The sequence below is a fragment of the Malus domestica genome, chromosome 15 (assembly GCF_042453785.1).
Source record: "Malus domestica chromosome 15, GDT2T_hap1".
NCBI classification, from domain to species: domain Eukaryota; kingdom Viridiplantae; phylum Streptophyta; class Magnoliopsida; order Rosales; family Rosaceae; genus Malus; species Malus domestica.
In genome coordinates, this window is record NC_091675.1 from 47926386 (window position 1) to 47948272 (window position 21887).

The following is a 21887-nucleotide window of genomic DNA, read 5'->3' on the forward strand; positions in this document are numbered from 1 at the left end:
GTTGAATTCGTCGACGGTTCTTGTACCTGATCCATCACTCAGCCCGTAAAAGCTATTGGGCTTTTGTATGTCCTCCAGTAATAAAAGAAAAGTAAATGAAAACTAATGAAAAGGGCTTGAAAACTTTACGTTTTAATGATAAAGACAAAATAAAGGGTAAAGTGAATAGTACCAGGATTGACTTTTTAGTGTAAAAATGTGGTTTTTCGTTAAAGTGAACAGTACCGGGTGCTTTTCGTTAAAGTTCCCAAGTAATTCAATAAGATGGTCAGTTAGTTGTTTATGTTTGAGACTACTTACTATCGTAACGCGCGCGCGCACACGCCCTTATTCATTAGGAACGCAAAATTCCTCTTATAAAGACACCAAAGGAAACAGTAGTAGAGTTGAAATAAATCAATCGTGGGAAAATTAAGATTTTCAATAAGCAAGGGACTGTGATAAGAGGAAGTCTAGAGGACCTTTGAAATACCAAGACCTTCTAACAATATTGTTAAGACTTCCAGATTTCATAATTTGGAAATTAATGGACAATTAGTAACACCAACCCCAGATTTCATAATAAAAAATGATAGGATTTTTAGTACCGGTGCGAATAGGGTTAAAATCACTGAAAATACTTGCAATAATATAAGGTAATTGTAGTATAAATACTCATGCAAGGTCGTTGTCCCCAAAGATTGTTTGACTAATTTGTAATTAAACTAACTCTTAATTAATTATTAAAACAGGTTTTTATCAAAGATTTGAGATTTATGAATTTTAAAAGATTAAATTAACAATAAAAGAAATCTGAAAGTTGGGAAATAATAACAGCAAAGAAGAAAAACGTTTTTAAAATTAACAATTTAGAGAAAACTAGGGTTTAGCTGTCATCGTCACAATCATATGCAATTCTATCAATTACTTATGAATTTCCACATACATGCTTTGAAGGTTAGGTTTTCCTAATGCATAATTTGCTTGTGATGTTCAAGCGAAAACATATATCTAACATGCAATCTATTTGTGATATTCAGATCAAATATAAACATGCAAGTCTCATTAAGTTTCGTGAAAACTCTTTGAAAAACCATGCAACCGTTAAGAACGTGATGTTCTCCTTAAGTGAACTTACAATTACCAATCACAAGAAGCTCTCCTCAATTTCAGGATGATGTTCCAACAGAAATTGCATCAAATTACTTGTCTAAATATTCTAACGGTGATCAATCATTAAAATATATAGATAGTTTTAATCGCGGTGATTAATAATTCAAAGCAAGCATGCATCCATTCATAAGCAAATTAATAAAATTACATATTCATGCTAAGGTTCATGGCCTAACCCTAGTAAAACGAATTAGTTATGCATACTCATAATTAAAATCAAAGAAAATATTATTAAGAATAAAATGAATGAAAACACCTTAAAGTAGAAAATTTCCAAGAACACTAACAATTATTCTCTGTCTCCAAAGTTGCATAAAAGAAAGCGTAGAAAAGACTAAGAATGGCAAAGCAATATATTTGCTAAACCCCCGCACAAACCCTAAGACATGGGTCTCTTATTCCAACTAGGAAACTAAATAATAATAAAATAACTTAGAAAATAGAGTACTAATTAAGCTAGGAGAATCTGCACAGAAACTGTCCAGACACGTTTTAACCTCAAATCTCCTCCAAATCCGGCCCATAATAGCTTGTTTTGAAGATCGGGACGCTCTGAACACATCTCCAGAAGGCCACAAACCCATCTGAGGTCCTCTTAGGGCTCTAAAAACGCAATTCAAGCTCAAAAATGTCACTTTCCAGCACCGCGTACTGCTCCTTTATTCTATCACTAGCTTAGTAGAAAAATATGATATTTTGATATGATCAAGCCAAGTGACTCACGAACGTTTTCCAACTAGAATTACTCCAAAATTTGTCCATTTGGTTCTTTTTTGCTCCAGATGAAGTCGAAAGTCCTATATCAAAAGTACAACTCAAAGTATCAAAATTATTTCAAAATATTAACCAAAGTATACTAAGAATAGGATTAAATATATAATATAAAATCTACTCAGAAAAAAAGCCTAGGCATGTTTCTATTCATGCTGGTTTGGAACTTTTGTAGGCGTGGTTTGGACAATATTGTGTAAAACCAAAACTACTTTCCCCACAACTTGCAAAAGTTTACTACAAAATCAGCTTATTGCCTTGCTCTAGAGGAGAGAAAATTGGGTGAATTCCGAAGTTATTACTGTTAAAAGACCAAAATAGTGAATTACAATAATCGGAATCATTTATGTGCACATGGGAAGAAAATGGTTGGTGATTTAGGCAAGTTGCGGGCCAATTTTTCTATGTATGGCCGAGTAATGTGCTGGTGTTAAGAAGTCATTCGTAAATCTTATGTTTATTTCTTTGTAACGGTCACGTCGCGTGCTGAAAACACCACCCAACTTCCTATGGAAGACACAGCAGCAGAACTTGATCATTCTTAACAGTCTGATTCTCCCACAATCTTATGGAGCTGGAGGAGGAGGAGGAGACATGCAGTGGGACAAGGTCTCTCACATAAAAAACATCCAAATTTTAATTAATGGTAAGTCTTATGTTTATCACAGACTTGGATTGTCTGCCCTCTCCATCCCATACCCTTCCCATGCCCTCCTATTTCTGTGGTTACGGTTAAGCCATGTCAATATTTTATATTCCCATTACTTTTTGTCTTATTATTTCTATAAAAAGATCAATATAAAATATTGATGTGACTTAACTGTGACCACAGAATATAGGAGGACATGGGAAATGCATGGAATTGGGAGGGCAGACAATCCAAGTCCATTTATCACTCCTCAATTTGGACAAGTGTGTAAAGAGGAGATAATGATAATTGATCATAATGAGCTTGTGTGCACTCCCCAATTTGAAGTCTCTTTTTGAATGATGATGCTCGGACTTCTTTACGTGCCAATTGATTACAAATTTACCACCACGATCATAAAGGGGGCACTCATGGCAATGCCTTCTGCTATATGAAAGGATTCATTTATAATTTCTAAGACTAATTTCACGTTACACCCTTTTGATTTGGGTTCCACATATTTTTCTTTCGTATCTCCCTCCCCGCCAGCACGCTCCTTTCATCCACAGCCATTCATAATATTTCCAAACTCATTCAATGGTAAAGATTATGCCACATCATCAAGCCTCCCCCCAAGGTGTAAAATGTAGTTAACATCAAATCAATATATATCATCGATGTTTATTTGTTGTGTTGTTGATTAGTAAGTTATTGATATTATTGCAAATGATATTTTTCTTTATAGTATTAGAAGAGATGCTAAATACGGACGCAGGTTTTTGTTGGTAAAAAACAGGCGCACAGTGGATTTTGCATCATAGCATATGGTTTTACAGCTCATCAGGGCCATTGGACTTAGGGCTGGTTTGGTATTGTTGTGCTTTGAAAAAAAACTGATGTGAGAATAAGCGGCTGTGAAATAAATCAGCAGAATGTTTGGTAAACTTTTTTGTAAAAATGCTTTTGGAAAAAAAAAGCAGTCTGATAGTGGGTCTTTTCATTAAAGGAGCACTGTAGCTCTGTGTGCTTTGAAAAAAAACCAGTTTTCCAAAACTGCATATAGTAGCTTCAGCTTTTTCCTTTGATTTCAGCTTATTCTCACAGCAGCTTTCAAAATAAGTCATTTTTTTCAGTTTACCAAACACCTAAAACCTTCACAGCTTTTTTTCAAAGATGCTTTTTTTTTAAGCACCTCACTCCCAAACCACCCCTTAGTGGTGTGGGCAGTTGCCAAAATTAGCGCAAACAATTATTTGTCTTTCAAAGTTGCGCGGACTGGCTCCTCTAATTTGGAGTCACTTTTCTAACTCACAAGTGACAATGACATAAATGCACCAGCATATTTATAGTTAAAAGAGCTTTAATAATTTCTTTTTCTATCTTAATTATAATGTTTTTGCGATGATATAACACGATCTAACAAGTAACTAATATTTTGTTGGGTCTTTATCACAAATGGTTTATGAAATTATTAAACTCATCATTTTGATCTTTCACTTTTAAAATCAATCAATATCATTCCTAACATTTATTATTTGACAAACTGATCTACTTTAGTAAATGTCAGGACGATATTGTTTGATTTTGAAAATGAGGGACCGAAATGATGAGTTGGATCAATCTGAGGGATCATTGGTGATAAAAACCCTATTTTTTTCCTCAGAAAATAAGTAACTAATATGGATGCGGTAGAAATGAATTTGCAAACTAAATTTGGAGACTAAATTTGCAAACTAAATGATATGTCACCCCATAGGAATAAACACGTTTATTAATGTTTAAGTAAGGGAAATTTTATTTAAACCCATCTAACCTATTTCTACACCTAACTTACTCTTTGCACCCATTTGATTTTTAACTAAATTATTAATATCTCTTTAAACCCAAATTTGATACCTAATATACCCTCAGAAACCCAATTCAATATGTGGATTTATTTTTACACCCATTTGATTTTTAGAAGCTAAATTTGAATAATCATGTGCTTTATGGCGGTGCTGAGAAAGGCACTATTGGAACATGATATAAAGGCTAGGATTATGGATTATTTGAACATTCCTGAGAATGAGTATGGTCTTGTGTTTACTGTGAGTAGAGGTTCTGCATTTAAATTGTTGGCCGAATCATACCCTTTTCAAAGGAACAAAAAATTGTTGACTATGTTTGATTATGAGAGCCAGTCTGTGAATTGGATGGTTCAGAGTGCCAGAGAGAAAGGTGCAAAGGTTTACAGTGCCTGGTTTAAGTGGCCAACCCTCAAACTGTGCTCAACTGATTTGAGAAAGCAAATTACGAACAAAAAGAAGAAGAAAAAGGATGCTGCGACTGGTCTTTTTGTTTTTCCAGTTCAAGTTACTGGGTCCTTTCACACTAGACATTATTCATCGTTGGATGCTTTCGTTGTTGTTTTAGCATAAGGTAGGATGCCTTCGTTGTATTTGTTGAAAAAAATTACAGTAAATAACTTCTACTATCTAAAAAATTGAAATCAAACGAACAAAAAATTCATAAATTGAGTCATACCCTGGTTGGAGGATTCAAAACTTCAAAATCACCATTTATCAATAAAAAAACTTATTTTTCTCTATGAGAGCTATTAGGGTTTTAGCCAGAATAAACGTAGGATAAACAAAGAGTAATCGTAGGATTTAATTATAATGTTTGAGTTTATTGATAAATTTGAGTTTTATTATTAATTTCATTTTGTACTTAATAGTAATTATGTAATAGAGTAAAATAGACAATTAATATTTAAAATTTAAGTTGGGTGTAAAAAGAGGTTAAATGGGTTTAAATAAAATTTCTCTTAAGTAATAAACCAATCATCAACTTCCATGTCCTTTATTTTCCAAAACCTTGTTTACAAAATTAGTCTCTTTAGCATTACTCACAGGTTAAATATAAGATATCGCTTTAATTGGAATTATATAAAAAGAAGAATTAATTTGTCATCAATATGTGTTAGGGTAACTTTTAAATTCAGAAAGTAACCATATTTATGAATTAACATATATGTCAACAAATTAAGTGGTTAGCTTAAATAAAATTCGAGTCATTAAATCAAAGTTGACTATTGAGACTTATCGACTCGTACCTAAACTGTCCCGTTGGAGGCAGATTCTCTGCCCTTCCACTTCCCATGCCCTTCTGTTTTTATGGTCACAGTTAAGACACGTCAATATTTTATATTACTATTCATTTTGTCTTATTATCTCTATAAAAATAATAATATAAAATGTTGACGTGACTTAACCATAACCACACAAATCAAGAGAGCACAGAAAGTAGGAGGGCAGAGAATCTGCCTCCCTGTCCCTATTCTTCAAATGTTGCTTACTCACATTCCAATGTTGTCCGTGCATGTTAGTCATCTTTCAATATTTTATTAGTTTGTTCAAATCTAGTTAATTTCGATATGTTCAATAAGGGATTTATAGTTCAGTTAGTTAAAATAATAATTATTTTTTTGCATTTGCAGTCATGAGTTCAATCCTCTGTCACCCAATAGTGCTAGTATAAAAAAAAACAGACATATTTGAACTAGACTATGAATTTCCCGGCAAAGAAAAATAGTAAGAAGAACAAACTTTTGCACAAAAGAAAATGAAAAATAGAAAGATCTTTCGAAGCAGTTTTGTCAAGAAATATGAAACAATATTTATTTTCATTACTAAGCAAGGGAATGTTAGTAACATTCTAACTTGAACCATTTCATTTTACTTTCTTGATTCTTCTTATTATCATACAATGTTATTTGATGATCAAAATCGTTTACATTCTATATTATTCCTTAATGATTAACTCCGCAAAAGTTTAACCAAATCAAACCGTTAACCGTTATATTCATAATCCTGAAATGTTAAGACAGACAATTACGACAACAACGTGTCCTAACGAGTTGGCAAAGTGACATGATTAAGGGAAATACGATGCCACGTGTCGGCACTGTCAAAACCTTAAAAACAAGGGAATGATACCAAGTTAGAGAGAGAGAGAGAGAGAGAGAGAGGGGAGGATTGGTGAAATTCCAAAAGAGGGCCTGCACGTTTTTCCCTCCAACACGTTGGAAGGAAGAATGACCAGGCATAGGTGTACAACTGCCCCGTTCTCTTTGGGCTCCTGATTGACCACCCACCACCACACCCCAGGTTTCTTTCTCTTTCTGTTTCTGTGTTTGTGTCTGTTTCTGTTGGGAACAACAACACAACAATCTCTCTCTCTCTCTCTCTCTCTAATCTAATCTCTCAGCAAAAACAAAAAAAAAATTCAGAAGAAAAAGAAAGAGATTCCATCGTCTCCTTTCTCTTTCCAATCCAACAACAACAACAACCCGCATTTCGATTTTCCATGCAAGGTTCTTTATTTTTTTGTGATTTTGGTGAATTGGGTTTTTTCTTATTTGTAAAATGGATTCTGGGTTTGATTGTTTGATGAGAAATGGTGTTGCTTTTGTGGGTTTGTGTTGGTTTTGGTTTCTGGGTTTGATCGTTTGGATTATATTGTTGAGTTTTTTTTTTATCAATGTAGGCACCGGTGGTGCTGATCCGTGTGGGATATGATTCTGTAACTCTGGAATCCATCAGAGGATGACTAACCGAATCACCGATGCGCCTCAGGTATATATATTTTGGTTTAATTACAAATGCCGCTTTCCTTTTTCTAATAGCTTCACTCTATAGGAATCCACATAGATATTGCACATGCATATTAATTGTTAGGCAAATTGACAAGGACAGACTCAATCTGAATGTACATAAATTGTGGCGTGGTGAAAGGGAAATTTATCGGATTGCTGTGTGTTCCAGGGAGAAGGCGATGCTCCTCCTCCTCCTCCTCCTCCCCCATCTGGTGGCCCTGGTCCACCTGAATCTCAGCCTTCTCGTGGTGGCAACACGGTAATGTCATCATTTTATATTCAATCATAACTTCATCGTGGCTGAATATGTTTACATGAATCTAATATTCATTTTCATCATTCAACAATACCGTGTTCGGCCCCTATGCTTGGCAGATCCTGTTAATTTACCTCGTAGGAAACATATATTTCTTGCAGCTAAAATGTCAAGGACAAAGTTTTGTAAAAAGGAATAACAACATATGATTGCAAATTGCAATGCCAGAGAATTGTAGCTTTATTTTTTATGTTGTTGCAACCTAAGCTTTTCGACTGACAATTAGAATAGAACAATACCATTTGCAAAAAGACAAACGCACTCGAGACTCTAAGTGCTCGTGAGTAATTTATATGCAAGAGGGTGATATAATGTCCTATGCTATTCATTGCCATGTAATATCATGTTTATTATCTCTTGGTTAACCAAAGTAAAACTATGCACTCTGAAGTATAAGCTGTTTTGCAGATTTTCAAGAGTGGGCCGCTGTTTATATCATCCAAAGGAATTGGATGGACGTCCTGGAAGAAAAGATGGTTTATCTTAACCCGCACTTCACTCGTTTTCTTCAGAAGTGATCCAGTAAGTAATTCTTTTCTGCTAAATAGTGTGCATGTGCTTGCATCTGTTCTTCTTGTAGACAATATTACTCTTTCTCTCTCTCTCTCTCTCTCCGAATGTTTCATTTACTATTATTCTACGATGCCAGAGTGCTGCTCTAAAGGGAAGTGAAGTGAATTTGACCCTGGGTGGTATTGACCTCAACAATTCAGGCAGGTTGGCTTGTAATTCGAATTATAATGATCTGCTGTTCTGCTCTTGTATTACTGCTAACCTCACGTCATTTAATTGTACAATTTTTCTAGTGTGGTTGTCAAAGCAGACAAGAAACTCTTGACCGTGCTCTTTCCAGATGGCCGTGATGGACGAGCCTTCACACTTAAGGTGTGCTTTCCTTTTTATCCCGATTATTTTGCTTGGTTGAAAACTTGAAATGCTCCTTTTTCCTTGGTGGAATTTTTAGATTTACAACTGCTTTTTCCGAAATATGAAAGTTAATTTTAGCAAGTCACAACAGTTTCTATTGATAACATCCTCATAAAAGAATATATTCAACTGAATCAGAAAACAAATTCCTCACATAAATCTGTTGTTTGCTCATGGATAAAGATGATCTATCAGTAAAATCATCTGTGTTTGTTGTCCTGTATTCTTTGCATGATAAAATTGTCTTCCTATAAGGGTGATGGATTATTGTTTTGATGGTATTTTGAGTACAATTTTTTCCATACATTCCCTTTAAAGAAGGTAAATGTTTGTTGATTAATTGACTTTAGGTCTTATTTGGTGTCATCGTATTCTATCATAACCACATTTCAAGCTTGTTGGGACACTGCATTAGTTGTGTGACCAAATCAGGACTTTATGAGGCACTACTTGTAGGGACAATGCATTGGTTGTGTGGCTGAATTCCATGATACCATTTCATAGAAATTCATTCATACTCTTTTCTATAAAAGTAAAATGCGTTTATTTTTATGGAAAACATTGAGAAGTTGGTTAAAAACAAAGTTTTGTTAGAAATCCTTTCGCCCAAAAGTTATATATGGACGATGTTGATCCTTCTATAGTCTGCTGATTTGTTTTTTTTATTACCTCTTCTGCAGGCTGAAACTTTGGAGGATCTACATGAGTGGAAGACTGCACTTGAAAATGCGTTGTCACAATCCCCAAGTGGTGGCGCTCATGCTATGGGGCAAAATGGAATCTTAGGGAATGATAAGACCGAGGCAGTTGATGGTTCTGCGGATCAGTGTATGCTCTTCTTACAGTGCCTCTCAAGACATAGTGTTTAATACTGCACATATTTATGCCATCCATTTTTCTTTCAGCTGTTCCCAGAGTCTCATTAAACCAGTATTTGGTGTTAAATTATACATTACCTAATCGTCTATTATATCTCCTTTATGTGGTATACCAGAAACGAAACTTTGTACTTTGTAAGAAAAATGGAGAAAACTTCACCATATTTATTTAACTAAAGAGTTAAAGCGCAAAACAATATGGTAAGATAGCAAAAGTAGTCAAGTATTGATGTAACTTCAAGCCATTTTACAAATTCAATTAGACAGTTAAAAATACAAAGAGACGAGTTGTGCTTTTATATGTATAATGTTTCGCCACATGATATTTAGTGCTCTGGTACTCAGTCTGCATCATGGCTACCAACCGAGCATGAAATCCTGTCAGATTGTTTAGCTAGTATCTGTAAGACAAGTTTTCTTATGATCGGGTCTTGCATTGGATGTTTTTTTTCTTTTCAACTTTTTATTGCTATCCTTGTACCACCTCATTGAAATATTGTTGTTGTCTGTTTTTCTTTACAGCGAAGGATAAGAAGCCAGTGAAATCTACAGTCATTGGAGTGCCTGTTCTGCTGGCCTTGGAAGAAGTTGATGGAGCTCCGTCTTTCTTGGAAAAAGCCCTTAGGTTTGTAGAAGAATATGGTGGGTTCTCCGTATCTCTTGCTATAAGATGTCATTTCAACTTACCTTGGTGGTCTAATAATATACATATATACAATCCGCTGCACCCACCCCCAGTTCTTGTAGTAGATTGGCTTTTCTTGTGCTTTTGGGAACGCTTTTAACGCCTGCACCATCTGAGAAACCTTAGTTGGCAGTTAGTCTTCTGATTTGGATGTTATATTTTAATGCATATCCGTTGCATAATTTTTAGTCCTCCCTGGACTCAGTTGTTCTATTGAGCAGTGCTATGATCGTGTGATCTATTATTTTTATTTTTTGTCTCATTTGCTTTCATTTTTATTTCTTTAGTTAATATCAGAATAAACATATAATAGGTATTAATGTTTAAGATTTCACTCATAAGTCATATGGAAGGCTCTTAAGGTGAAGCTGTCACCTAAGGGGTACTTTTTAATTCGAGAATGAGCAATCTTAAGTCTGGATGACCTCTTCCATTATTGGTTTTGAAATAGATTGATTTCTTTTCTTGTTTGAAATATGTATCTGATCATTTGATACAAATAGGAGTCAAAGTAGAAGGGATCTTACGACAAGCTGCAGATGTTGAAGATGTGGAGAGTCGAATAAGAGAGTATGAACAGGGTTAGTGTTACTTTCATTTTTAGTAATATTTGGTGTTCGTCACCATTTTTTCAAAGTTATATATTTATCGTTCAATGGAGCTGTTATGGACCATTTATATATACAGTCACCTCTATTGAGGGATCCCTCAAGTAAGGTTATGGATTATATATCTTCGAATTTTTTCAATGATCCAAATTGTATATTTTTATTCAGGATTGGCTGTTTTAAATTAAATTCTAGAATCTAAATTCAGTTTATCACTGGTGGCTTGTGGAGCTGTATAAATAGAAAAAAAAAAAAAAAATCTAAAAACTGATCTTTTTCGATATCTATAATATTTTCGGGTTGTATTTTTATGTATCAGGGAAAACAGAGTTTTCTTCTGAGGAGGATGCGCATGTTATTGCTGATTGTGTCAAGGTATCTATTTTGACAATAAATGTTGATTTCTTCGTGTAGATTATAGAATGTTCTGAAAGTTGGTTTTATATTTTCTTTCTTGATGCAAATTTCCAGTATGTCCTCCGGGCGTTGCCATCTTCCCCGGTCCCTGCATCTTGTTGTAACGCACTACTAGATGCCTTTCGTAAATCTGGTACGGTACATCTGATTTAAACTATACCATCTGTTTCTTAGTACCTTTTCAATTAGTATTATGATATTTATTGTGTCATAAGGTTGGGCTAAAAAACTATCACATAGAAACGCTGATTCTTTTAACAGTCTCGTAATATCAGATATATATATATATATATATGTATGTATGTATATAAAGTTTTACGTACGTATGCTGTCACGCTATCTATTAGGGCCAACTCAATGAAGCCTCATTTACCTTGATCTACATTCTTTCTTGGCCTGGCTTTATGTTTGAGGTCAATCAGTAGAGTTTCTATTTTCTAACAGGGAAAACAAAGAAAAGAGAAATCGAGCTTCAAAAGCACGATGTTACTGAAGAGTTTTTCCTGGATTTTTTTGTTTTTGTTTTGTGAATTTGGAGTGGCAAGTAATCGTGAAAATTATTTGAAACCTAGTGAGAGGGGAAGTTTTACATTTTCAACCGCTTCAGTTTGGCCTTTAAGTCTGTGCGTGCCATCTTCTACTCAAGATTTGACGTATAAGAGTACAGTGTTATATCAGTATTACTGTTGTTCTACTTTCTTAATACAAATTTCCCATTGATTAGGTAATGATCGTGGTGGTAGAGTCAATGCTATGCGCACAACAATATGTGATACGTTCCCGGAGCCAAATCGCCATTTATTGCAAAGGTTATTTTATGTTACTTCATTATTTCTGAGTTTTGGTTTCGTTCATTTTGTCAATGAGTATGTTTTGCGCGTGCGGTTGATCTAAAGCTATGTTATCTTTTTCCATGTTTGATTGAATAGATTATTGCTTTCGTTTGTTAATAATTTGACCCTTAGATTTGTTTTCCTCGTTTCTTTAAGTATCAGGCGTTTTCTTAAAAGAAGTTTTAACATGCTTGTGCGGTGCCAAATTATTGTGCTAGCAAAGATTACTAGAAATAATTATGTTTTTAGTAAGATTCCTTAGCGGTAATTATGTTTTACTAGAAATAATTATTGTGCTAGCAAAGATTTCCTTTTTGTTCCCAGTATTATCTCGCTTGCTTTACTATCTTGCATTCATATAATGCCCAGTTATCATTTTTCAAATTTAATTTGTATTTTTCCGTTCAGAATTCTTTTGATGATGCAAAGTGTGGCTGCCCAGAAAGCTGTGAACCGGATGAGCTGCTCAGCTGTTGCAGCTTGTATGGCTCCCTTACTTCTTCGTCCACTCTTAGCTGGGGATTGTGAAGTTGACAATGATATTGATGTGGGGGGTGATGGTTCTGTTCAACTATTGCAAGCAGCTGCTGCCGCTAATCATGCTCAAGCAATTGTTATAACTTTGTTGGAGGAGTATGATCACATATTTGGGGTACGCTCCAAGAAGCCTTTTACCTTATACCATTACTTTAATGATTACACTTTCTACTTTTTGCTGGTCTGGTTTTGAGCTATGAAGATTTTCTATTCAGAATGTTGTTCTTCAAAAAAGATTTTCGACTAGCTCACTCTAGAGTCGCGAATTATTTCACATGAATAGTTGGGACTCCGGATTTCTGTATAGTTATGATGTTGAGAATATTTCATAATTTGGAAGTTGAACCAAGTCGGTTCTTTCTCCATGTATTTGCAGGAAGGTGGTCCCCTGTCCCAGGAACTATACAGTGACACAGAAGAGAGTGAAAGTGAGACCGAGGGGGCAACCGATGATGACGATTACTATGAAGATGATGAAACTGATGCAGAAACAGAGGATGAAGATGTTGAAATTGTTTCTGATGGAGATAGAACGTGCAGTGAGAGTGGTCAATCTGAAGACAAGGATCGGCATGATGATAAGGCTCGTTACTATACTCCATGACTTTTCTACATCAAACTATACATTCAGTGTGATGATTAAAAGTCCTACGTACTTAGTCCTTCAATATATTAGTGCAAGACCTTGTCATTGAGATTTGGTGCTTTCAAGTTGGTTAAATTATTAGTGCCAGTCATTAGCATTCTGGTTTTTGTTCATGTCTTACTGTTTGTTTCCGTTGCCAGAAAAACTTGGAGATTCATGTATAACATATTCACTGTTTGCAGGATGATGATGGTTTAAGACTAGGTGTGAAGACTCCTCATGGAGGCAATGATGGCAAAGCTCACGAGAAATTGTCATCAAGCTCAATTAAAGTTTTGCAGCCTCAACATGCTGTAGAGAGCAGTAAGAATGAACTAAGCTTAAGTAAAACCAATGCGCTAGAGCAGGCTAATGAGTCATCTGTAGTAGAAGAGGTTTCTAGAGAAATAAGTTCACCGAACCAGCCACCCGTTCCATCCCCATCCATCCAAAAATCTTCAACTATATCCAATGGACCTGAGCATGGCAGGAATCGTACTGATTGGGGACGTACCGCTGTAAGTCTATGTTTTCTGGATTGGTGATAGTCTTTTGCTTATTAGGCCTTTCATCATTATTTATACCTTCCTAGATTATGTTATCCAGGAACGGACTTTGAATACTGTTTCCATTCAGAGAGTTTTTGTTAATTGTGTTTCTTTTTTCTTTTGATGGGTGGTGGGATTCGGGTCCAGGCAAAGAAGAACCTTTCCATGGAGTCCATTGACTACAGCCTTGAGGAAGAGTAAGTGATGCATATTTCATCTCTGTAGAGTTTCTTTCCCTCATGGAGATTTGCCTATAATCTTTTCTGCGTGAATCTTGTATCTTGTTTAATGTCAGTAGATGCCCTGTATTGCACGCTTCATACATACAGGCACACTCACGCACATAAGCATGCATCAGTAGTATATTTTTTCCAAGTGTATCAGTGTTTTACTTACTCGAGATCAGCCATTAGTATATTTTTTTATGAAGCTTCTCTTCAGGTCATGTGGTTTGTTCTAACATATAATTTTTCCTCCTGTGTGAAGGGCTGAAATCCAGAACCTCGAGATGACTAAATCTGAGTTAGAAAACAGAATTGCCGAAGAGGTATCTCACTTTCCAATTACCATGTATCTTCCGTCAAAAAAAAAAAACCTTGTATCAAGTTGTTTGGAATATGTGATACTTAGTTGTTAGTTTCCTTTACAGGCTGAAGCGAATGCTGCTCTACAAGCAAGTCTGGAGAGACAGAAGATGGCCTTGCATGAGCGTCGCCTAGCTCTTGAGCAAGATGTAAATTCCATACTGAGAACAAATTTTCTTATTAGCAGAACATGCTTCTGCAACCCGTAGAATATAATGCTTGTTCGATTATTATTTAATGGTTATCAAGTGATTAGCCAAGAAGGGTGAAGCTAATACTGATATTGGGCATTAATATACTTGTAGGTGGCAAGACTACAGGAACAGTTACTGAAGGAGAAGGATTTAACAGCAGCTCTTGAAGCAGGACTAAAAGGAAAGGGGGGACGTGTGCCCAATTTAGCCACAGTTGATGAAAAAGTTAGTATTGACTGTGCTCTTAAACTGGTCTGGCCTAAGAGCTTTTTATCATGCACCAAATGATTTAACTTGCATATGTGCTATATAGACAAGGGCAGATCTTACTGAAATAGCTCAGGCAGAGGAGAATGTTGCCAACTTGAACAAGAAGGTTGATGATCTTGGCGTGCAGCTTAATCAACAGTGTGATCGAAACCATGGCTCTATGGCTGATCCTTCCATTTCATTCAGAAATAGTCGCGATCATCTAGCAAAACTGTGAGATCTTTAGTTATTTCACGATGCTTTCTTGTTAGATCATTCTTCCATTTTTGTCAAGGATAGTTCGTGATCTGTGGTTATAATAATTAATGCTTAAAAGTTTTCGAATGCAAGTTACATGAAGATGCAGACATAGCCAATCATTGATGACTCATTTGCACTTTATTTTTCCCCTTTTCTGTGTCATTTTTAGGCACACGACAGGTAGACAGGACAGTGAAACCATAGTCCCTTCACATTCAGAATCGTCAAGAAGCAAGGTACATTTATTTTGACATTTGAGATATCGACGTGAACAAATGTCACGATTAACTTAATTTTTGTACTATTTTGGTCTTGAAACTTGTCCATTTATGTTTTAAGCTAAACTGAGCCTTTAGAAGCAGATGTGGGCATGGTCACATTGGCTAGAGCAGAAGTGGTCCTGCCTATGCACCCGAGTTATTCCCTCTCGGCAATTTAGATTAGTTCAAATTAGAATATCTTTTGCATAAAAAAAGGGAAATTAAGCCTTTAGAAAACTTGTAGGATGAACTTAACAAGCAGTTCTTGCTAAAGTGTATTCGTTAAAAGGTCGTACCCAGTGCACAAGGCTCTCACTTTACGCAGGGTCTAGGAGAGGTGAATGTCGGCTAAAGTGTATTCGTTAAAAGTAATAAATTTGTTCGAACTAATATCTGGACATGTTCAACAGGATACTCATCAAGATGGAACAGAAAATGTGAATGAAAAGAAGATAGATGCAGCAAACAAAAGCAACTCCCGGTCCGTTGGGCTGCCAGCTGATTCATCTGCAGTAGAGCCAGTGGTAGCGAAGCCTACTGCTTCAACGAACTCCAAGAAAGGTGGTGGGGGTGAGGTAAGATTGGTCACATTAGTTCTGATTCAATAGGAATTTTAACCAATAGATTACCATTTACCATCAAATTGAAGATTCAATTTCCACATTGCACATATGCATTCCGTCTTTCGTTTTGATGATGTTGATTACCATTAAGGATTGGATACTTTGATTAATGGGGAAAGGATTACAACGCCGATTGAATAAACTAGAAAACGTTTATGTTTATACTTGTTGCTTTATTCTGAGCTGATTTCTTTCTGAGCTGATTTATTTGTGTGATTAGATAGAAGGGTAGAAATAGTTACATACGTCTTTGCCTGTGGCATAACAGGGAGGTAGTTCCACAACTTCAGCAATAACGAAGTTGACATCGCGACTGAATTTTTTGAAGGAGCGGCGGAGCCAAATAGCAAATGAGCTTCAAGGCCGTGGCCCTGCTCAAAATTTGGATAAAAGCCAGTCGCTCCAATACACATCAGAGAAACCGGAGAAACTTAGGAAAGCGGAGAGTCATTCAGAGAGAGGAGGAAAGAGATCTGAAAGCCAACAGCAGCAGCATAGCCTGGACAGAGGAAAATCGGAGAGCCATTTGTCTGTTACCGTGGAGAAAGGTCGAGTTGTAGAGAGTAGTAAACAGAAAACTTCTCCGAGGACGGACGCCAGATGATAACAAATGTTTTACATGTTGCGTTAAGGCTGAGAGGGATGTGTGTACAGATGAAGCATTTCCTTGTAGTAAAACTGATTTATCCGCAACCCCAAACTGTTCATTTATGCTGTCGGGCTCTCACACAGCACAAATTGCTCAGTTATTTGCGTGCGTTGTACTTGTATGGATGAATAAAAAAAAAATATCGTATCCAGTGTACAAGGCTCCCGTTTTACGCATGGTCGTACTTGTATGGATGAATGAATATGTAATTTTCTGCAAAACAATTTTAGTTTTTGGGTCTCATTGTTGAACTCAATATCAAATGATTTTACGAACATGGTTCGTTATTCATACCATAAAAGTCATCATGCAATCACACTGTTGGAAGACCGTCATGAAGCGTGAATAACAACTCGCTTAAGAAAAACTCATTTCTACTCAAATTTCTTTACACTCTATTTGAATGAGGAAATTTGCGATTACTAAGAAATTTTAAAATGACGGAAATTGAAATTACAGATTTTATTTTCTAAAATTTATGAATTATCGTGTTTGGTTAACCAAAAAAAAAAACAATAGTATTTGAATACGAAATTTGCTATTTTTAAACTCTAACTCATAAAAATTAGAAAATGACACCTATTTACTTAGAATTTAAACTTACGAATTATAGGTCCTAAATTTCAAGTTTTTTTCCACGTTGAAATTCTAAATTTATATATTTATGAATCCAAACAAAGAAATTGATGCATCTCAATTTATAATTCTGATTTTGGTTTAAATTTCAAATTTATTTCCACATCTAAATATAGTGTTAGTTTCAATGCCATTTATCACATGGTTGATTGTTTTAAAGTTTAGTTGAATCAAGATGTTCCATTTTGAGGTATCATAATTTGGACAGGGTGATGCAAATGATCAACCATGGAAATAAAGTTGTAATAGAAATATCTAACATTGGTTGTAGTCGAATTTTTTTTTTCCACACTAAACTTTTTATTTTGGATGGAATTAAAATTTTTACTGTATTCAGATATCAATTCGCACAGATTTTTAGTTATTTAACTTATTTTTAATTCAAGGATCAAATATCCAATTACCTCAAAACGCTTCTTTCTTGCTAATCGGGTATCGGATTATTTGCATGGCGAAAAAATTATTTAAATTATAAATCATTATTAACCCATAAAGAAAAACAAAATCAATGGCCAAATTCCAAAGGTAAAATTCATTAATCAATAATAATAGCCATAGTCGAAAATAATAATAATATTATTATTATTATTTTTCATGATGGTAATTGGTCGGACTCCGACTCTCAATAGTCCTTAAGCACTTTCCTGATCTGCTCAAGCGTCACAAACAGCACCACAGTGAACGGTCCCTGCCTCGAAATCGTAGGGATGAAGCCCTTGTAAAGGGCCATCGGCCCCTCCGCCCTCACAGTCTTTAAGGCACAGTCGAGGGCCCCAGTGTAGGGCGGGTCCCGCCCAGCCTCCACCTTCATGTTCATAACCCTCGTCTTAATCACGTCGATCGGGTTCGAGGCCACGGACGCCACAAACCCCGCCGCGAAACTCGCCGTCACGTGCGTTCCAAGGCCGTCCTTCATCAAGTGCCTATCGAGAATCGCCTCCTTGATCTGGTCGTACGACGCCAGCTGCGACGCCGTCACGATCATAGCGCGGTTCACTGTAAGGCTGGACCCGCGCCACAGGCTAAGAACCCCTTCGCTCCTCGCCATCTTGGAAATCGCGTCGATCACGTTCTTGTAGTCGCGGCCGCCGGCTTGCATCCGGACCATGGCCACGTCGGCGGGGTTGCCGACGGCAGCTCCGACTCCACCGGCGACGAGCCCGGCGAAAATTTTGCGGGCCAGTGGCAGGTTCCCGGAGTTCGGGTCGGCCCATTTGACCTTCAAAATTTCGTAGAGGCCCATTCGGGTGGTGGAGTACAGAGTCTGGCGGAGAACTGTTGCTGAGACTCCCGAGAACAACGCCTTAACGCCTTCGGTCTGAAAAATTTTGACTCCGACCGAGATTGGACCGGCACGTACGGTGGCCGGTGGGGGCGGCGGGGCAACAAGGGTGGCGGAATGGGAATTATAAGCAAAAGCGGGGCGGAGATTGTGGATGTGCTGGGGGGCGGCGGCGCGAGCGGGGTTGCTCTCGCCCTGGAGCTGCATGCGGACCTTGATAAGATCCAGCGGGTGGGTGGAGCAGCCGGCGACAATGGAAGCGACGCCTCCCTCGACAAATCCTTTGATACCCATTTTCCAATCGAATCAAAGGTCGAATCTTTTGGGGTTTTTTTTCCCTTTTTCTGGGATCGTCTGTTAAAAAATGAATGAAAGAATAAAAAAAATAGGATCAAAATTGAATGGATGGGTTTAGGAGGACCAATTAGGGTTCATATCACTGGAGATTAAGAGGTGGGAGTGGAGGGCAAAGGCAATGGAGGAGGAGTGAGGGACGTTGGGCCTCTGAGACATATGCTGTATGTAAGTAGAAATGTGTCCGAATGGTTGAGTTGGAGGGTGAGGGAGTGGGGGTTGTATTTATATAGTGGGAAACGGAGACGAGTAAGGAAGGGAAGTGGGAAGGAGGGGGGAAGGAGATGGGCGAGATGCGCCGCGGCTAGTAAAATTTGGTGGGAGTCTTACGACGCGTTTCGGTTGATTCATATCTGGGACCCTTGTGGTTTATGCTGCTGCCCTAGAACTAGTAAAACATTCAAACTGCCAAAAATACCCTTCTCTTCTTACAACTTTTTAAAATAACTATTTAATTAAAAGATTGAAAAGAAACAAGTGCATCCCCCCACCTCTAGAAGTTATTGGCCTTTTAGGAATTTTATTGGGTATTAATTAAGCTTGACTTCTAAGCATGCCAAAGGGTCAAGCCAAATGGTAGCCCTAGGACAGCCGTCGGTCTGTGCCTCCCAACTATTTGGGGGACCGGGTCTCCCAACCTTTGAAAATTTGACACGTCATTTTTAGTTTGGAACTGAAATTTCCTTGTCCTCTGGACGAGTTCTCAAAGCATCTACCGCCGCGTTGGACTTGTATTTTATTCTTTATGGTATCGTTTGGTATGCAAATGGGACGGGACGAAACATAATGGGATAAGACGGGATAGGACAGGATGGGACGGAATGGAGAGGAAGTAAAGATGTTCTCAAATGAAAACAAGGAGGAAGAAGAAAGAGATGGAGAGATTATAATTTTGTGTTCCATGGATGTGGAACGAGTCGTTTCATGAGGTGAGGCAGAAGAAAAATTCATTCAAAATTCGTCCCGTGGAACAGTGCGTTCCACCCATTTTAAGCGTATCACACGTGGGATGGAATGTCTCATCCCATTCCATTCCTTCTCGTCTCACGTACCAAATGGTACCTATATTCTCGTTTTGTTAATTCATTAATACTTGCATATGGAAAGCTTTGAGATTAAAATCATAATATGATTCTTTTATGAAATAAAAAATATAACGTAGATGCTCCCGAATTCCTTCAATTTATTATGTTGCTTCCTAAATTTGTACCTTCCTATATAATATGCTGCGTATTATATTATGCATGCACACTTATTTTAAATGATTATAAGTATGTAGACCCAAAATTCGTTTCACTCTCCATATTCTAAGGGAGGTGCAGTCAAATGATCATAGATATATCCACAATAAAAATTAGGGTTTCGGTCGAATGATTACTTTGCATTATTACTACTTATGAGTTTTTACATCACAAGTATATATAAGAACTCTTTGTTAATCGTAGTTAAGTGGCTCAATGACCTTTTAAGCATCTATGTGTTTGTCTTAGTTTTTAACACTAATTACATGAGACAAGTCATACTCATAATTGAGTTGACATAACACATACTAACCTTTAATTGATTGTTAATGCCTAATTGACAATCCTATGGTTAGAAACCTTTAATGAATGAACTTAAGAGAAAAGTCTCATTGATCTTACTACCTTAGATCACTTGAGTTAATGCATGGTCCTTTTCGACCCCAATAGGCCTAGAGGAACACAAGCCCAAAAGAAGGCCAAGGCCCAATGGGCGTGAAATGGTGAAGCTGAGCACTTTAGAAGGTCTATGGCCTTTGAGTGTCTTGTCAAAAATCAAGCCGAGAACTTCCTAAGAAAGTGCCTTCCGAGCACCAGAGGGCATGTTGGTCATTGACAACTTTAAGGCACGAGGACCTAAAAACAGAAGGGGCAGGCCTAGTCAGACATCAACTCCAAACCACGTGGCGGTTAGACAAAGGAACACAAGTCTACGAATGGGCAAAAAGGCTGATAGGTAAGGCGCTCAGTACAAGGTCCCACCAACTCCAGGGCCGAGTAAGGCGCTCGGCTGCTCTATCCTAGAAAAATACACAAGTGGACTTGCTCTAGTGTCCCCTAGTTGCCACGTGTCGGACAAAGAATGAAGGGATACTAGCAGGTCTAGCCTGTGGATTTAGCACATTAAATGAAAGGAAGTGATGGACTAAAACCTAAAGGTTGAAGGTTGAGAGGAAGGCTATATAAGGAAGATGAGTACTCCTTAAAATGAGCCGGACAAATTAAGATAAAAATTGTTCTATTCTAGCTGACTGCTATTTGTAACCTTGTTACCAATTTTTACAAGAAACTTAATGGTTGTAGCCTAGTTTTGAGGAGTGAACAATTTAAATCATGTGTCTATTATCATTTGTCTGCAAAGCCTAAGTCTATCACAGACAAACACTTGATTCATTTAACTTTTGTTAGCCTCACCATTTGAGCGTTAACAACTTATCTCTTAGGTTAATTACATTCATTGAACTATATTATTGATTATACACATAATTTGGAAGAAACCAAAATACATTTCGGATTCCACAATGTCGCATCCATGGTCACATAAGTATATCAAGTAGGTGGATGATAACAACGATATCCTTTCTGATGAGTAGCAAACATAAACACACAACACACAACATTTGTATGTTGATGTTTTGGGAGATGAACAAATACAACGCGGCCAAACACTTCAGAAGGAAGCGTCATAATGGAAGGTCGGGGCCCAAGACTTGATAAATATTCTATTGATGTCAGACTTGTATATTATTTTTTCATATGCTCGATGTGAGATCCTATTTTCTAACACACCACTTTTAGTGGCCTCACACATGGTCAAACGGGAAACCAATTCCCACATCAAGAACTGGTCAAGTCATTATCATTGAGATAACGCCAATCTTTTCGGGAGCCCAGTTGGTCAGTATTGGAGCCAATGTTAATATTTTTTAAGGCCAAGTCATCTCGGTCAATATTCAGTCACTAGAGCTAACACCAATATGATCTAGTTGTTCAATCAGTATTAAGCTAGAGCTAGCACAACTTTTCGAAAGCACAACTTAAAGAAGCAGATTCAAGCCCAGTAACTTGAGCCCAAGACATGTCAAAGAGATTAGCTTGCTCTGATACCATGATAAACTTTTTGGGCCTAACATGGTCAACCACCAACATCTCCAATATTGTCCCAACTTAACCACATATTACTAAGTGTTAGGTTTTATTACAAAATGTCTCA

At 37.0% G+C, this 21887-nt stretch overlaps 2 protein-coding genes across 6 annotated transcripts; one reads left to right on the plus strand and one right to left on the minus strand.

Moving 5' to 3' along the window:
• The first annotated feature begins 6568 nt into the window (after positions 1 to 6568).
• On the plus strand, positions 6569 to 16532 carry LOC103401980 (rho GTPase-activating protein REN1). 5 transcript variants are annotated; one of them, XM_008340712.4, is made up of 23 exons: positions 6569 to 6905; positions 7079 to 7167; positions 7357 to 7446; positions 7912 to 8025; positions 8153 to 8220; positions 8310 to 8388; positions 9111 to 9258; positions 9831 to 9950; positions 10497 to 10574; positions 10921 to 10976; positions 11073 to 11151; positions 11743 to 11827; positions 12260 to 12503; positions 12765 to 12971; positions 13217 to 13531; positions 13709 to 13758; positions 14048 to 14108; positions 14211 to 14294; positions 14451 to 14564; positions 14653 to 14822; positions 15019 to 15085; positions 15520 to 15684; positions 16001 to 16532. In XM_008340712.4, the coding sequence occupies exons 2-23, from the start codon at positions 7138 to 7140 to the stop codon at positions 16334 to 16336; spliced, it is 2760 nt and encodes a 919-aa protein (XP_008338934.2). In that variant the 5' UTR covers positions 6569 to 6905; positions 7079 to 7137; the 3' UTR covers positions 16337 to 16532. The 5 variants fall into 5 exon arrangements, with proteins under 5 accessions (XP_008338934.2, XP_017178874.2, XP_008338935.2 ...); XM_017323385.3 differs by having other exon boundaries at positions 6589 to 6699; XM_008340713.4 differs by having other exon boundaries at positions 6609 to 6905; positions 16061 to 16532.
• A 994-nt stretch (positions 16533 to 17526) lies between these two features.
• LOC103401982 (mitochondrial uncoupling protein 5-like) lies at positions 17527 to 19008 on the minus strand. The gene has a single exon (XM_008340714.4). It carries the CDS (start codon positions 18591 to 18593, stop codon positions 17640 to 17642), a length of 954 nt encoding a protein of 317 aa, XP_008338936.2. The 5' UTR covers positions 18594 to 19008; the 3' UTR covers positions 17527 to 17639.
• Positions 19009 to 21887: the final 2879 nt, after the last annotated feature.

Excerpts from the sequence above, each read along its gene's own strand:
- LOC103401980 (XM_008340712.4), top strand. The coding sequence starts at position 7,138 with ATGACTAACCGAATCACCGATGCGCCTCAG. Across the intron at positions 8,026-8,152 it reads TTTTCTTCAGAAGTGATCCA|AGTGCTGCTCTAAAGGGAAG; the intron begins GTAAGTAATTCT and ends CTACGATGCCAG. Across the intron at positions 15,685-16,000 it reads AGAAAGGTGGTGGGGGTGAG|GGAGGTAGTTCCACAACTTC; the intron begins GTAAGATTGGTC and ends GTGGCATAACAG.
- LOC103401982 (XM_008340714.4), bottom strand. The coding sequence starts at position 18,593 with ATGGGTATCAAAGGATTTGTCGAGGGAGGCGTCGCTTCCATTGTCGCC.